General features: G+C 50.1%; 1 protein-coding gene across 1 annotated transcript in view; it reads right to left on the reverse strand.

The window, feature by feature from the left end:
* The window catches only part of LOC133107567 (E3 ubiquitin-protein ligase CBL-B-like), a 69,252-nt gene that overhangs the window by 5,621 nt on the left and 47,380 nt on the right, over positions 1–16,251 (reverse strand). Inside the window, exons 8-14 of the mRNA XM_061216559.1 lie at positions 15,442–15,529; positions 14,953–15,084; positions 11,048–11,254; positions 9,792–9,977; positions 8,990–9,277; positions 3,425–3,528; positions 967–1,119 (exon numbers count right to left, since the gene is read on the reverse strand). Of these exons, the coding sequence (XP_061072543.1) occupies positions 967–1,119; positions 3,425–3,528; positions 8,990–9,277; positions 9,792–9,977; positions 11,048–11,254; positions 14,953–15,084; positions 15,442–15,529 (1,158 nt within the window). The remainder of the gene's footprint in view (positions 1–966; positions 1,120–3,424; positions 3,529–8,989; positions 9,278–9,791; positions 9,978–11,047; positions 11,255–14,952; positions 15,085–15,441; positions 15,530–16,251) is intronic.

Here is a 16,251-nt window from a genome sequence, read left to right on the forward strand (position 1 = left end):
GCAGGACGGCGTACCTCCAGGAGCGGGGTTGGGCAGCCCTGGTCTGCATCTCCCACCCCCCATCCCTCAGAGAAGCCCAGACAGCCTGGGCCGTTAAATATTAAAGAGCCAATAAGTCTGACTCCGGCATCCAGCACTAACGGTGAGGGAGGGCTGGCACCATGAGCAGACTCGCTCCTAAAGACGCTAATGCACATTTTTATAGCTCGCCAAATATTTACCCAAGTTCTGCAGCATAAACTACGCTCGGCAATAAAATCCACAAAAAAAAAAAACCTGTCAAGTGACTGCAAGTGCAATGACGCGTTGGCATCCGAACAACAAAGTTTCTGAGTGTTTGCTCAACGCATTAGTCATTTCCCCAGCACCCATTTTAGCCCCTGAAGAGTAGAAGAGAGAATGAGATGCATGCACACTGATCACTTTATTCGGTAGACCTGCACACCGGCTTGTTAAATGCAAATATTTAAATCAGCCAATCATGTGGCGGCAACTAAAGGCATGCAAGGCGTGCAAGCATGCAGACGCGGTCCAGTTGTTTTTCAGACCAAATGCCAGAATGGGGAAGAAATGTGATTTAAGTGACTTTGACTGTGGAATGATTGTTGGTGCCAGACAGCGTGGTTTGAATATTTTAGAAACTCCCGATCTCCTGGAATTTTCATGCACAACAGAGTTTGTAAATAAATAAATAAATAAATAAATAAATAAAAACAGTGAGCAGCAGTTCTGCGGGCAAAAGCGCCTTGTTAATGAGGTCAGAGGAGAAGGGCCAGACTGGTCAAAGCTGACAGTAATGCAAATAACCACACTTTACATTATGGTATGCAGAAGAGCATCTCTGAACACACAACATGTCAAACCTCTTAAGTCGATAGGCTACAGCAGCAGAGCAGAAGACTTAAAAAATAAGTCTAGTAATGCTGAGTCTATATTAAATAAGAACTTAAGAGGAAACGTGCGTACCTGCTGGGCGTGGATTGTGCTGAGACGCAGGGCAGGGGCTGATGGGAGTTGTTAGCTGTTGCAGGGTGGGAGGAGGGCACCTGATACTCGTCTTCCCCCCGATCCGCCCCGCCCCGGTGACCCCTCTCCCCCTCAGCCAAAGAGCCATGGAGCCTGAGAAACACACCGCCAACAGCACTCAAACTGACAGCCGCCATTTTATACAGACACACTCAAACTGACAGCCTCCATTTTATACAGGCACACACTCAAACTGACAGCCCCCATTTTATACAGGCACACACTCAAACTGCAGCATCCATTTTATACAGAGACACACTCAAACTGAGAGCCTCCATTTTATACAGGCACAAACTGACAGCCTCCATTTTATACAGAGACACTGACAGCCTCCATTTTCTACAGGCACACACTGAAACTGACAGCCTCCATTTTATACAGAGACACTGACAGCCTCCATTTTCTACAGGCACACACTCAAACTGACAGCCTCCATTTTATACAGAGACACTGACAGCCTCCATTTTCTACAGGCACACACTCAAACTGACAGCCTCCATTTTCTACAGGCACAGACTCAAACTGACAGCCTCCATTTTATACAGAGACACTGACAGCCTCCATTTTCTACAGGCACACACTCAAACTGACAGCCTCCATTTTATACAGAGATACTGACAGCCTCCATTTTCTACAGGCACACACTGAAACTGACTGCCTCCATTATCTACAGGCACACACTGATACTGAGAGCCTCCATTTTATAGAGAAACACTGAAACTGAGCCTCCATTTTATACAGAGACACACTGAAACCAAGAGCCTCCATTTTGTAGAGAGACACACTGAAACTGACAGCCTCCATTATACACCTCTCTACAGGCACACTTTAGGTGCCTCCATACAGGTATGCCAATTAACATATAGAGGCCTCTTTCCAAGTAGACCAATTTACCTTTACATACTTTTCTACATGGAAAAGCAGCCCTCCTGCATGCCCACGTCTGTAACTCGACTCTACAGTCCCTGGACCAAGGGCACTGCAATGCACAGCTTCTGCTTTGACATCACTCCCCACACTCACTGCTAAGTGTGCAATTCTGCAATCCCTCACAAGCCCTGGAGAGGGCGATCACGTGCCAAAGCTGACAATCACAGGCTGGAGCAGCAGCAGGAAAAGTCATTATAAGGCTCCGGACTCTACACTGACAGCAGCGCTCCAGAAACCGCATTACGCCTCCACGTCTTAATACCATTCAGAGACACACTTTCCACCACAGCGCTCCCTCATTAAAAGAGGAAGTCAAAAGAATGTTATTTCAGACCATGGCACATTCAAGAGAAGTTACAGTTTAGAGTTCCAGCCAGAGAGACCTGGAACGACCGCGCCGGTAGTATTTTCGGGAGCGAACTGCGAGAGAGGAACACTGTTGCCGTGACGCCGCGACCCCGTGACCCACCCCCGCTGTCGACGGTCTCCGCCCCGCCCGAGCGGGCGCTCTCCGGATTGCAGAGGCCGGAGAGCCGACAGGAAGGTCCACCCGAAATCAATGGACCCTCGCCGACCGCGGCGCGATATTAAAGCCGGCTCCCAGCGGAGGAAGCGGCGTGTTCAATAACCCGTCAGCCCGGCAGCCGACAGCACGGTCCGGCCCCGAGGTGAGCCGTCTATGTTTATATATCTGTTTCACAGCCAACCCTGAAATTGAGCTCGCCGGCTCCTCGACACCTCCTGCCCCCGGGGGCAGACGGGCCAGCCTTCCCCAGAGACGGGAGGGGCGCGGGGAGCGGGAAGCCCGGCACGACGGACGCTCTCTCTTAATAACTACACCTCTTATGTCAGCGGTCAGCTGTGGTCACGCTGGGCATCGGTGGAACGCCGGGAGAACAGGCTGAGCGGAGTGGACCGAGAGGACTTTAACCGGACTCCTATCCGCTGCATTACAACGCACACGGACTGTAGCAACAGGGGGAGATATTACATGCAGCGCCCTCCGTAATGTTTGGGACAAAGACATTTCGCATTGATATGGCTCTGTACTCAATTTTACACTCATAATCAGTCAATTCACATGTGGTTAAAGTAGATTCTTTCAAGGGGTATTTTTTATACATACTGGTTTCACTATATACAAATGACAGCCCCCCCACACATAATTAACAGGGACAGTAAAAACAGCCCAGTGAAAGGGTTAATCGGAGAACCTTCTCTTGAGTATGGGGAGCAGACTTGGGTGAAATATTTGATAGTTTCGGACTCAAATACTTTTCTACTCTTTACTGAGCTTGTCTGGTGCGGATTGGAACCCAGAAAATACTCTCAAAATGTACTTCTGTTCCTCTCGGTTGGCTCAACTGCGCCAGGCGAGATCGATCAAGCGCAGAAAAGCAATTGAAGTGAAAACGGTGACGTGTGGGACCCAGGTGGTGAGGAGGAGCCACGGCGGGAGAAGACTCACCTCTGGCTGAGGGCGGAGGCGGGAGGAGGCAGGGGCGGGGGGGACGGCTGTCGGGGGGGCAGGACATCGTACTCGCCCCCGGGGAGACGGCCGTTGACCAGGGGCTGCGGAGAGAGAGGGGCGTGAGGAGGCGGAGCCTGTCACTCGGGCTGGGAGCACGCTACTTCCTCATTACATTACATTACATTAATGGCATTTGGCAGACACTCTTATCCAGAGCGACGTACAGTTATTAGACTAAGCAGGAGACAATCCTCCCCTGGAGCAATGCAGGGTTAAGGGCCTTGCTCAAGGGCCCGACGGCTGTGCGGATCTTATTGTGGCTACACCGGGATTAGAACCACCGACCGAGCTTGCGGGTCCCATCATCTTAACCACTACGCTACAGGCCGCCCCGTTCTTCCAGAGCAGTGGTCTCCAACCCTGGTCCTGGAGAGCTACAGGGTGTGCTGGTTTTTGTTTTCACCAGCTCTAATTGATTCATTAAGTGCAGAGTAACAACAAAAACCGGCACACCCTGCAGCTCTCCAGGACCAGGGTTGGAGACCACTGCTCTGGAGCAGCGCTTTCCAAACAGACCCCCCCGTGTACGCTGCTCTTTGTTCCAACAATTACAATCCCAGAATTTTTTTGGTCCCATATTGTGGAAAATTACATTTCCCTAGCAATGTGGCTCTTAAAGAAGTTGAAGTATAAAGCTGAAGTTGTGACTTCACAGTTTTGACGATACCCTCGATGGCCCACCGTGTAGCTGGAACAAACCCAAACGCTCAGCGCAGACGGCGTTCAGTTGGAGCTAACCAGCCAAATGGAACAGAGGTTCACTGATGTCAAAGACAGACACTAAAACAGCCTGTACTTGGAGAATGGACATTTAAAACTGTATGGAGGTCGTTTTTGGTACTTAAAACCACACAAACGCCTTCTTATGGACATGAGGACCCAAAATGAAACACTGGAAAATGCACAATATGGGACGTTTAACAAGCTGTTCAATTTCCTTAATTCAGCGCTTTTCATGCGTTTAGGGATTATTTACCCTCTTAAGCAAGGTTCTCAGAAATAGCTAAGCCTTCCATGAAGAATAAAAGTCTCATTCACACTGCTTACAATATGCCACAATAAGCACAATTATAGAAAAAAGGTTAAGAAAAACAAAACAAAAAAACAGATCCAATTAAACTAACCTAATAAAAAGCCGAACATGGCAAAATTTCAAGGATAAAATTCTGAAAAGGCCGTAAGTACAAGCGTTTAACAGCCTTCACCGAGCGCGAGACTGACTGCGACAAAAACCAGCGTACGCCAGGGTCCCCAGCACGGAGCTCGAGAAGCCCTGCTCTAGAGCCCGCCAAGAAAATGAGATTTGGCTTTCAAACAGTCCCCCCCTCCGCCCCCCTCTCCCGCCCCAGCGTCAGCTCGGCAGGAACACGAGCGCCCCTTCCGCTACAGTGCCGCGCCACGCGGGAACTTCCGCCGTGAATTTAAATAAGCTTCAGGCGCGGCGCCTGGCGAACCCTCGGCGCGTTTTACGCGGCCGCGGACGGTATACTTTCAGCTCTCCCTCCGCTCGCTCGTCACGAGTCGGAGTCCCCGTCGTCGGAGAGCGCTAAAAAAAAAGAGACTTCGGCACGCGTCGTTTGCTAGCTCTGATTAACGCGGCCCCGGCTATTGATCCCGGCGGAGGAGGTTAGCGCGGAAAAGCGCTCTTTATTTGAGGATTCATGGAGGCAGACGGAAAAGGTGTGCGGTTTCAATAAAGAACAAACGTGCACTGTGGACTCAGCCGCTGATACACGGTGAAGTCTGACAGCCTATCTGTCTCGCTGAGCGTATTCAATGCAGCTAATGCACCTACAGACGAGTCAATCTGCCGGGGCAGGAGAGCAAGAGAACCAGGCCTAGAACACTGCAGTGCATTGTACTATATATCTCTGACATGGGGGCAGGTCACAGTCACCCCAGTGGTGCCGGTAGCCATGTTTGATATGAAGGAGTTGGGGTATCACTGCAGCAAAACAAAAAATAAGTCAATCTTGATAAGCCAACTACTTTGGTCTTACGGGTCGCTCTTAATGCACGTCACAAACCATGTGACCTTGACTCATCTGCTATGCTAAGGACAAGCTGCCCATAGAACTCAATGTATTTTTCTGCCAAAATGACTGTTTTTCAAATCTCAGGTCAACGACAAATCATATAAATAGAGCAATAATGCAGATTCATTATGGTTCATTTCTGCGCAATTTATGCTTGCTCAAATGGAGCTGATCAGGAGAGAGACAAGTAATTTTTTTTGCTTGACAAAGACTATTACCCATCAGGGATAAGCAAATTGAAGGTTGCCAACCGAAATAAGAGCAAGGTGGATTTGCAATATAAGTAGGCAAGATCTTACACCAGAAAAAGATTTATATATGTTTGTCACTTTGTCACTGGTGAGCTTATTTTTAATGCGTTTTATCATGTAACACCTCACATTCAAGCTAACCAGTGACCTTAAAAACCACAACGACCCGTTTCACAAAGTGTAAAGTCCAAACTAGCGAGCTACAAGGCACCTCACAACAAAATCAGTGAATAAATGTTGCGGCACCATGATTCTGTTTGGGACGTAAAGTCATTACTAAGACGAATGGATAACCTACGATCATTTCAAGTTTTCCACTGGGTTAAGCAAGTTTCACCTGTATAGGAAACAGTACCTTAAAGCAAGGTAATATGTCCTACTTGAGAGAAAATCTATATTTTAAGTCTCATTACAAGTCTAAAACACTTGCCAAGAGTTTTCTATGCAGTGATCAGATTTGTAAATTGGCCTTCGTTCACGGGCAGAAAAAGTGCCTCCACCATGGCAGTTTGACGCGGTACTCCACTACGGTGGCCAAGAGTCCAAAGATGTCCGGGCAAATTCCCAAAACCTTCCATAATTTGCCGGAAACGTCTGGAGATTCCAAGAAACCTTTCTGCTGGAATATTCCCCAAGCCTGCTGCCTGCAGGAGTTTTAAGGACCCGAGGGAAGCTGCTCGCGGCCCCTGAGCCCGGCGGTGCAGGGCACCGCGACGGCTGTCGCCCTGGCGACGCTCGGCTGCGCTCACGAAGGCCAGGGAGCGCGTGCCAGAAACGCCGAACGTGCGCCGCCTCAGACGACAACATCAGGGCTCGGATGAGAACCGGGGTTCGCCCGGACCGGACACCAACACGTCAGCCAAACGTCGCCCGGCTCTTCAGGACAGAGCAGGTCCCTATATGGGGCAGCATGCAGCCGAGTGGCTATGGTCCATGACTGGGACCTGGAAGGTGTGTTAAATTAGTTATTTTGCTAACGCTTTTATCTAAAGCAACTTACAGTTGATTCGACTAAGCAGGGGACTCCAGGGACTCCCCCCTGGAGTCTTGCTCAAGGGCCCCACAGCTGTGCAGATCTTGTCATGACTACACAGGGGCTTGAGCCTTCAACCTTCTGGGTGCCAGTCATGTGCCTTAGCCACTAGGCCTCATGCTGCCCCATGCAGCCATGGTAAGATCCACACAGCCGTTGGGCCCTTGAGCAAGGCCCTTAACCCCACATTGCTCCAGGGGGGATTGTCTCCTGCATAGTCTAATCAACTGTTAACTGCTCTGGATAAAAGCATCAGCTGAATACCTGTAATGTTAATGTCCCTCGATCCTCCACCTGAACCCTGCTGATACACACAGTCTCTCACGGCGCCGTTAGCGTTAGCCCCGAGGGATGCGACAGCACAACAGGCACCGTAGACAGCCACGGTCTAATCCATTTTTAACGGCCTAAACCGAATCCCTCCCAAATTTCTCCCCCTTCTGCCCTCCATGATTCCGCGCCCGTTTTGCAGTTGTTTGTTACAAGCAGAACAGGAAAACGTGGTGTTCTGCCAAAACTCACAGCCTGGGATAACGCCGCCTCAGTGCCTGTTGCTAGGCAACCGGAATGAGGAAAAGGTTTAGTTGCTTTCTGCCTCCCTGCTCCTCTCCACCCCGTTAAAAACGTATCCGTCAACAAGCCGGCTAAGTAGGCTCGCCGGAAACCCGCACGATAGGAAAGTCACCGGCTGTGGCGGGCGTTCAGCCCAGGACTCGCTGCTGCATGTCAATGAAGCGCAGCGCCCGGGCTGCAGAGGCTGAGCCGCTGAAACGCTCTCCCTGGGCGCGGACCCGTCCGAACCCCCCGGCCCAGGCCACGTCAGCAGCCTGCTGCGACCGCGGGTCTGTGGAGTCTTATCTGGCCAGGGGCAGGGAGGGCCGGCCGAGTCACTGGGGTTACGCGTGTGAAGAGCCCCACGGGCCTAGCGGTTAGCGTCAGAGGTGTGACTGGGCAACTCACTCCTGTAGTCTTGTGAGGACTGCAGTGTGTGAAACGGACGCTGGTTTGCTTGTGAGCGTGTCAGAGGAGAGCGCCCATTCTGGTGTGGAGGTGCAGGTGGCACAGCGGTACTTTGAGGGGTGAAAGTTTGAGAAATAAAAATAAAAAATCGAGACAAGGGGTCGCACCAACAGCGCACGGCCACGCGACCCAGAATACGCCCGATTCCGTTCAGAAGCTACAGCTCATAAGGAGGGAGGACCTGTGGACTAAAGGAGAGCACACTTAAAAAGAGAAAGACAGTCTCAGAATCCATTATGCTCCCAAGTCATTTACTGGTAAAACCCACGTTTGGACACACAGTGTCTGCTTTAGTGTGTATCACACCAGAGTGTTACTATAAAAACCCACGTTTGGACACACAGTGTCTGCTTTATTGTGTATCAGACCAGAGTGTGTTACTGTAAAAACCCACGTTTGGACACACAGTGTCTGCTTTATTGTGTATCAGACCAGAGTGTGTTACTGTAAAAACCCACGTTTGGACACACAGTGTCTGCTTTAGGGTGTGGTCATCTTCCTGGGTTGACCAGGGTGGGGCCTGTATAACACTAGGAAGGGAGACTGCCTGGAAATAGCAGGAGCTGAAAAGGTTTAAAAAAACAAAACAAAAATTATAATAAAAATAAAATAATATTGGCAATAAGGGGCCAATCACAGCAAATTTACCGGTTGGGGGTGGCTTTTCATCATTATTTTTGACGGGTGTGAAGTGTTTTCCACACTGTTTCTGTGTTTATCGGCCCTGGGCGCCTTGCTGTTTGAGGGCAGGCATCCAGCTCCAGACGATCCAACTCTGATACGCTTGCAGAAAAAAGGCGGCCCACGTCACTGCCATTCGTTTCGGCCCGTAGACAAAGTAATTACGTGTTCCAACACGTTCAGTCTCCCACTGCAATGTCGCTAAAGCAGGTACCCCCCCCCCCTTATCAACCGTTTCAAAAACAAAAACAGGACCCGACTTTCCGGTGAAACGAGTTCGCTAATGCCGTTAACACCGTCGGCTAAATACCTTAGCTACACAATTGAAAGGGATGGAGTGCGGTTGCCTAGCGACAGCAGAAAATAAGCGTCCAGCGCTTTTTACAGAGTAGGCTTCGTAACATCGTACGCGCAGCGTGCCTCCACTATTTTAAAGCGCTTAAAAAGAGTCCTGCCGCTGACCAGCGGGGCGAGAGCTCACCTTGGCGGCCCCCTCGGCGGGCTCCGTGCGCGGGCGGCGTCGGGCGCCCCCCTCGGCCCGCTCTCCGGTCCTGGGTTTGGGGGAGCGCTCCGCCCCGGGCCTCCCGTCGGGCTGCGGGCCCTCGGCCGCGCTCCGGGCCTCGTCGGCGGGGTGGGCCGGCCGGGGGCCGCGCCCGTCGGGGGGGAAGGGCGGCGGCCTGTCCGGGGGCGGGGGGGGAGGCGGGTCCCTCTGCGGGGGGGGCGGAGCCGGGAGAGGTTTGTCCTGCCTCCTCGACATCCCGGGGGAGGACTGTGTGGAGACGGGGGGAGAAAGCGGTGAGCCTAGCGTTGCGCTCATCGTGAACTCGGGAGCTCGGGAATACCAGCTCCGTTCTTTCCAGTTAGCAACATGGCAGCTGGCAAGAATGTGTTGCTAGCTTCTGAGCAACATGAGCTTCACAGCTAATTCGTAACACACGCTGTTGTGAACTTTAAAATGTATATAAAAACGTATTTTGAGTTTGTATGTGCTGGGTGTTTTCCAATTGTTACCTTGTCGCAAGCGCTAGCAACATGGCAGCTGGCAAGACCGTGTGGCTAGCTTCTGAGCAACATAAGCTTCACAGCTACTTTGCAACACACGCTGTTCATTGTAAACGTTAAAATATGCGTACATAAAAACATATTTAGGAGCCGTTATTATGTAGGTCGCTCCAACTGGGTAACTGTGAAAAGACACCTGACATTCGAGCATTTCTCCAGCTGTGGACCGCAGCATGAAGCAAAAGAAAGCGGGCGGAAGTTTCCGGAAACATAAGGCCCACCTTGGGGGAGCCCGTGGGGCTGGCCCCGGGGGAACGGCCGGCGATCTTCTGGATGAGGTCGAGGCGGGGCGGGACGGGGGGCAGGGTGAGGTGCTGGATGCTGGAGGGGTCCAGGGGGGACTTCTTCCGCTGGGAGACCGGGGACGAGGTCGGAGACATCCCGGGGGAATTCTGCCGGTCTGTACACTGGGAGAGGGACACGCCAACACCATTCCCATCAGTTACCACCGATTACTTCAGCAATACGACATTACTGAGGCCGCACTGCACATTTAGTGAAAAAGTAGGAAGAACGCACACCCAAAAAAGGTGCCAATTGACGGCCCAAATCTAAAGGCACACTTCTCTCCAAGCAATTAAAAACTTTTTTTTGTTTTAAATCACTCACACATATCATAGATGACCGGTGATTTTCTAAATGGAATCTTGTCTGACATGACCAAATTGACTTGAAAAGAGAGACTGTAACAAGGTAGGTATGGAAACTTTGTATTAATCTTTAACCTTCAGCAATTAACACAAGCATAGGGGTCCTTTAATTATTTAAGAAGAGGATTAGCACAGCAAGAAATAGTTGCCAATTAACCCATCTCTCTATTCACAGCCTTCATGTTCAGAATGACGACTTTTATGTTCAGCTAATTGCCACAACAGACCTCTTTCATTGTAGAAAAAACAAGACCATTAGTAAAATTACCTTTAAAACACAAAGAAAAATGGATTTTGTACACTAATTAATGTTTTTCAGTTTTTTTCATCTCAACAGATGAATTACTTTGTATAACATTTGCCCTGACTAAAGAGACTTCAAACAGACAGCTGTTGCATTCTGGGAAATGGGCTAAACACCACTGCCTTCTGCCACACTTTAGCACAATGTTATTGTCACAGTGATAATTACTTTATGATAATGACTACAAACATAGGGCACATTTAAAACTTCAGCAGGATGCATCCCGTTGTTGTTCATTTAATCTTATTTCAGAACATCCCACTAAAAACCACTATTTTGGCACACAATGATCATTGTTAAGAAAAATCTTATTCCCTGTGGATTCCAGCTCATATCACAGATCAAGGCTATGTCTGCTTTCTACAAGAGCAAATGCATCCTCATCCCAGCTTCAGCTGAATGGAATTAATTTCTATTGTCAGCTGAATGGAGCGATTTTCATGGAATTAATTTCCATGTTCACGTGGGACTTGCGAACAGGCATTTAAAGGGGCTGTAATGAATGAGCGGACCGCGCGCCTACCTTCCTGATGCACGCCAGACCGTTCATGACCAGCGAGTCGTCGCGGTCGTCGTCGTCGTCCAGGTCCAGCATGGGGGACATGAAGTGGTCCAGGAAGATGCACCTGCTGCGGTCGCGCGGGTCCAGGGGGTCGAACGGGTCCACGATGATGGGCTCCGTGCCCTTGATCTCACAGCGGCAGAAAGGGCAGCCCTGCCCGTCAGACTCCTACAGGACACCAGGGAGAGCAGCAGAGTGAGCAAGCCTTCACTGGGAGAACAGGCCTTCACGGAGAGAACAGGCCTTCACGGAGAGAACAGGCCTTCACTGGGAGAACAGGCCTTCACTGGGAGAACAGGCCTTCACTGAGAGAACAGGCCTTCACAGAGAGAACAGGCCTTCACAGAGAGAACAGGCCTTCACAGAGAGAACAGGCCTTCACAGAGAGAACAGGCCTTCACAGAGAGAACAGGCCTTCACTGGGAGAACAGGCCTTCACTGGGAGAACAGGCCTTCACAGAGAGAACAGGCCTTCACAGAGAGAACAGGCCTTCACAGAGAGAACAGGCCTTCACTGGGAGAACAGGCCTTCACTGAGAGAACAGGCCTTCACTGAGAACAAACCTTCACAGAGAGAGCAATGAGAATATGACTCAGCAGAAGATGATTAATTGAGAACGTGATTCAATGTGAACAGGATTTAACGAGACCACGAGGTGCCTCATCACACTGAAACCCAGCGTCGAAACAGGACGAGCTGGCAAACATCCCAACACACACACTCTGGAAAACCTCTAATAAACTACACGCTGCTCGTATGCTCCAAGTAACCATGTACATATTGGCGAAGTATGTCGCCGACTGCAGAAACTATGCTCGCACGATAACATCTGAGGCCAGATTACCAACAGCTGTGTCCCTGCCAAACGCACGCATCCCATGCGCTGGCACCTCCTGGCCTCCCTTCCGCCTAGAAGGGCCGCGCAAACCAGACACGCGCGCCCGAACGCAAGCCGGCGGGGACCGCTCAAACATCTTCTAGCACTTAGAGGAAATTATCACCACGCTCCCTCAACCGGCGGATTTATGACATCCACTCTGGTATCAATAACCGAGCTTCCTGCCCGACTATTTTAGGAACCGGAGAGCCCTCTCAACTTTTTTTACGAGAACAAAAGACCATCGCAACGGCCATCTGGCACCGGGTAAACTGCGGAAAGGTCTCGAAAGCCTCGGCTGAGAATTAATTATCGGCAGGCCGTCAAAGGAAGAGACCGTTAAATCGGCGACGAGTCGCACAGTCTCGGCTAAAGAGATTACGACACGACCTCGTCTGCGGATTACAAAACCCGAGCGCTGGTGTGCCAAAAGGCGCTGTATCCCTGCATGTCGGTGCGTACATAAACTCTTGGCGTGTCCCAGAACCATAACACGGGTCTCCTCTTCTCCACATATCTACATACTTAGTGAGTGTCCGTACTTAGCGTGCCACCCCCCCCGTCTCGCACTACGGGCTAATGAGGCCGTTCTGCCAAACGTACACGTTTTACTTCTTGTTGGAACAACAAAGCCTCCGGTTATGGATTGTAACCCGAGCCTTTCCGTTTGCCTTACAAGCCCGGGCCCTCATTTGTCCTTCCATCCATTACCCAGGTTATATCTCCCCTCATCCTCCCTGAGCCCGTGAATTACTCTGCGAAGGACAAACACGGTCGGCCTCAAAGGGAGCGCACGCGCCCCCATTCTCTTAGTATTCCTCCGAGCCCCCGCAAACACGCGCTCTTCGTTTACCAGAGAAGAAGAGGAATGGAGGGAAAACAAATTAATCTGCGCACGTGTTTCTCGGCATGAAAAGATCTGGAGGGAGGACAGCTGAGCTATTGGGAGGGTGGACGTATCCACGCAAACACACACACACACACACGCATTCACACACACACACGCACACACACGCACACACACACACACAGACACACGCACACACACACACACAGACACACACAGACACACATAAGCACATACGCACACACACATATACGCACGCACGCACACACACACACACACACACACACATACGCGCGCACACACACACACACACACACACATACGCGCGCACACACACACACACGCACAAGCACAGGAGCACGTACAGTCCCCTTCAAGAGTATCGGAACAGCAAGGTCAATTCCTTTGTTTTTGCTCTACACTGAAGACAATTGAGTTTCAGGTCAAAAGATGGACATGAGATGACAAATCCGAATTTCCTAGTATTTCTATCTAGATTTGTAAAACAACTTAGAACTTATAACCTTTTGTATCAGACCACCCAATTTTTAGGTGAGCAAAAGTATTGGAACATACTGACAGAGAGGTGTTTCTTGTTTCCCAGATGTGTCCAGTTATATTTATTGGTTAAACAATAAATACTTCTGAAATGTTTACACTTGGTTTTAGCCTTAGTTTTGCCTGTGAAGACTGTATTTGTGTTAGAAAAGAAGATACACCAATATGAAAACCTGAGCGCTGTCTTCGGGAGTAAAGCAAGCCATTTTGAAGATTAGAAAAGAGGGGAAATCGATCACAGCCATTGCACAAGCACTGGGGATAGCTTGTACAACAAGCTGTACTGTCCTGAAAAAGAAAGAAACCGCTGAGCAACAAACATGGAACAGGCTGACCAAGAATAACAACAGCAGTTGATGACAGAAACATTGTGAGAGCTGTGAATAAAAACCCCAAAACATCAGTCAGTGACATCACAAACAATCTCCACGGGGCAAGGGTGAAGGTATCTCAAGCAACCGTTCGAAGAAGACTAGGAGAGCAGCAAAATAGAGGCTATACCACAAGATGCAAACCACTGCTCTGTAGTAAGAATCGGAAGGCAAGATAACAATTTGTACAGTACAGACATAAGCCACAAAAGTCCTGGAACAAAGTTTTATGGACTGATGGGACCAAGATTAACCTCTACCAAAGTGATGGAAAGGCCAAAGTGTGGAGAAAGAAGGGATCTGCTCATGATCCAAAACATACAAGCTCATCTGTGAAGCACAGTGGAGGAAGTGTCAAAACAAACATCAACTGAAAGAGGCTGCAGTAAAAGCAATGGTTTGGTGATGTCAATGGGTCGCAGGCTTGATGCAGTTACTGCAAGCAAGGGATATGCCACCAAATATTAAGCGTCATTTACTTTCATTCACTCAAATATTCTCTGTTCCAATACTTTTGCTCACCTAGAAACTGGGTGGTCTGAGACCAAAGGTATCACACACACACAGGAGGGGCACGTGTACACAAACACACACTCACGGGTACACACACACACACACACACACACACACACACACACACACACACACACACACACAAGATCGATGTGGGCGCGTGGTGAGACTGCAGAGGGGATGCTCCTGTTCCTCCCAATCAAAGGGAAGGGATTAATGGGCTTTTGGCAAAGCCATCAATACTTCACCTCACCTTTAACATAACCTTCCCTCTTCAAACACACACATAGCACGAGCTGCATGTTAGCATTGGCTCAGTGCTGACACACACACATAGCACAAGCTGCATGTTAGCATTGGCTCAGCTATTACACACACATAGCACGAGCTGCATGTTAGCATCAGGCTCCTGGGGAGGTCAGCATTTATAGCAGGGGGAACCAAGCTTCGTTTTTTGAGCAGTGAGTCCTTTATCAGTCAACCTTGAAATAGGTCTTTAGCAGGTGTGTGGTGTACTGAGCTGAGGAATGATTGCCAATATCACAAAGAGAAATATACACTCCAGACAGGCCCGAGACAGGCAGGCAGACAGGCCTGAGACAGGCAGGCAGACAGGCCCGAGACAGGCAGGCAGAGAGAGACAGTACCTGCCAGGCCGTCAGACAGGCCCAGAGACAGGCAGGCAGAGAGAGACAGTACCTGCCAGGCCGTCAGACAGGAAGTGCACATCAGGTGACCGCATGGCTCAATCTTCACGTCCTTGTCGTTCTCTGCGCAGATCTTACACAGCTGAAACGTGGAGCCCATTTCACAGTACAACTCATACTGCTCCTGAGAGAGAAAGAGAGAGCGAGAGAGCGAGAGATGGAAAGCGAGAGTCAATGTTTTTTATTTTTTATTATGATTATTATGTGTTAGACTTCTCCTTGTTGCCCATTATTAACCGCAACGGTTCCATAAAATTTTGACAATCCAATATGTTTCTCCAATGGAAGTACAGCCAGTCTGGCTTTCAAGAGACTGAAAGAGAAGACAAACTCCGCTACAGTAGGTACTGTATATGTAAAGGTCTCTCCTCCGAGCCAATGGCGTTGCGGTCACCCATGTGACCCTGATGGTCAAGCCAATGGCATTACTCCACTCACCTGCGTAGCCTTGAAAAGGTGCGAACGCCATTACTCCACTCACCTGCGTGACTTTGATGTGGTCGTAAGGCGTGGGTTCACACAGGCCGGTGAGGTCTGGGTTGTAACTGCGTCCGTCAGGGTACAGGTAGCTAAGGGGCAGAACACGGTCGCGGTCAATGCGCAGCACCAGAAAGCGGGCGGGGCTCTCTCTCCCTCTATACCGTTCTCCCTGGCTCGCCCTCCCTCTCGCCCTGCACGCCCAGCGCGTGCCTTCCCGAGGCAGACGGTGGAGCTAATGCTCTTTCACGCACAGCTGCGTCCCCGGCACGTCCGTTACTTACAGCAAAGCGGGACGCCGGCTTAAATCCCTCCGCCATTAATGACCGCCAAAAAAGCCAATTAAGCGCTCCATCGTGTGAGCAGAGACGCACGCCGAGCCACGAGAGAGGGAGCTTTCTCTTACCCCCCCCGCCCGAATTCATTCACAAAACGAATTCCGGATCGATCCAACGCCACGGCTTCCGAAGGGGAGATATAATTCAACTGAGGCCAAGGAGACGGGCGACGCTCCTTCTGACGAGGGAGAGGATTCGATATATTCGCCGCGATATCAAATTAATCTTCCGAGCGCAGTACAAAGACCAAACTGAGCGAACTCAAGAGTGCAGAACCAAAGGCTTTTTTTCAGAGCGATAACGCAAAATGATATGAAAACCGTTTGAAAGGGATAACGTCAGGCTCCAGACCTTTTCAGAGACGAACTTCTGTCCCCTTGTTCATTGATTTTTTTATTTTTTTATTTTCCCGCTGGCTCAACAGTCGAAGTCGCTCTGGGAGAAATGATGAATAGGGACTGGCCTTGGTAATATTC

The sequence above is a fragment of the Conger conger genome, chromosome 13 (genome assembly GCF_963514075.1).
Source record: "Conger conger chromosome 13, fConCon1.1, whole genome shotgun sequence".
NCBI classification, from domain to species: Eukaryota; Metazoa; Chordata; class Actinopteri; order Anguilliformes; family Congridae; genus Conger; species Conger conger.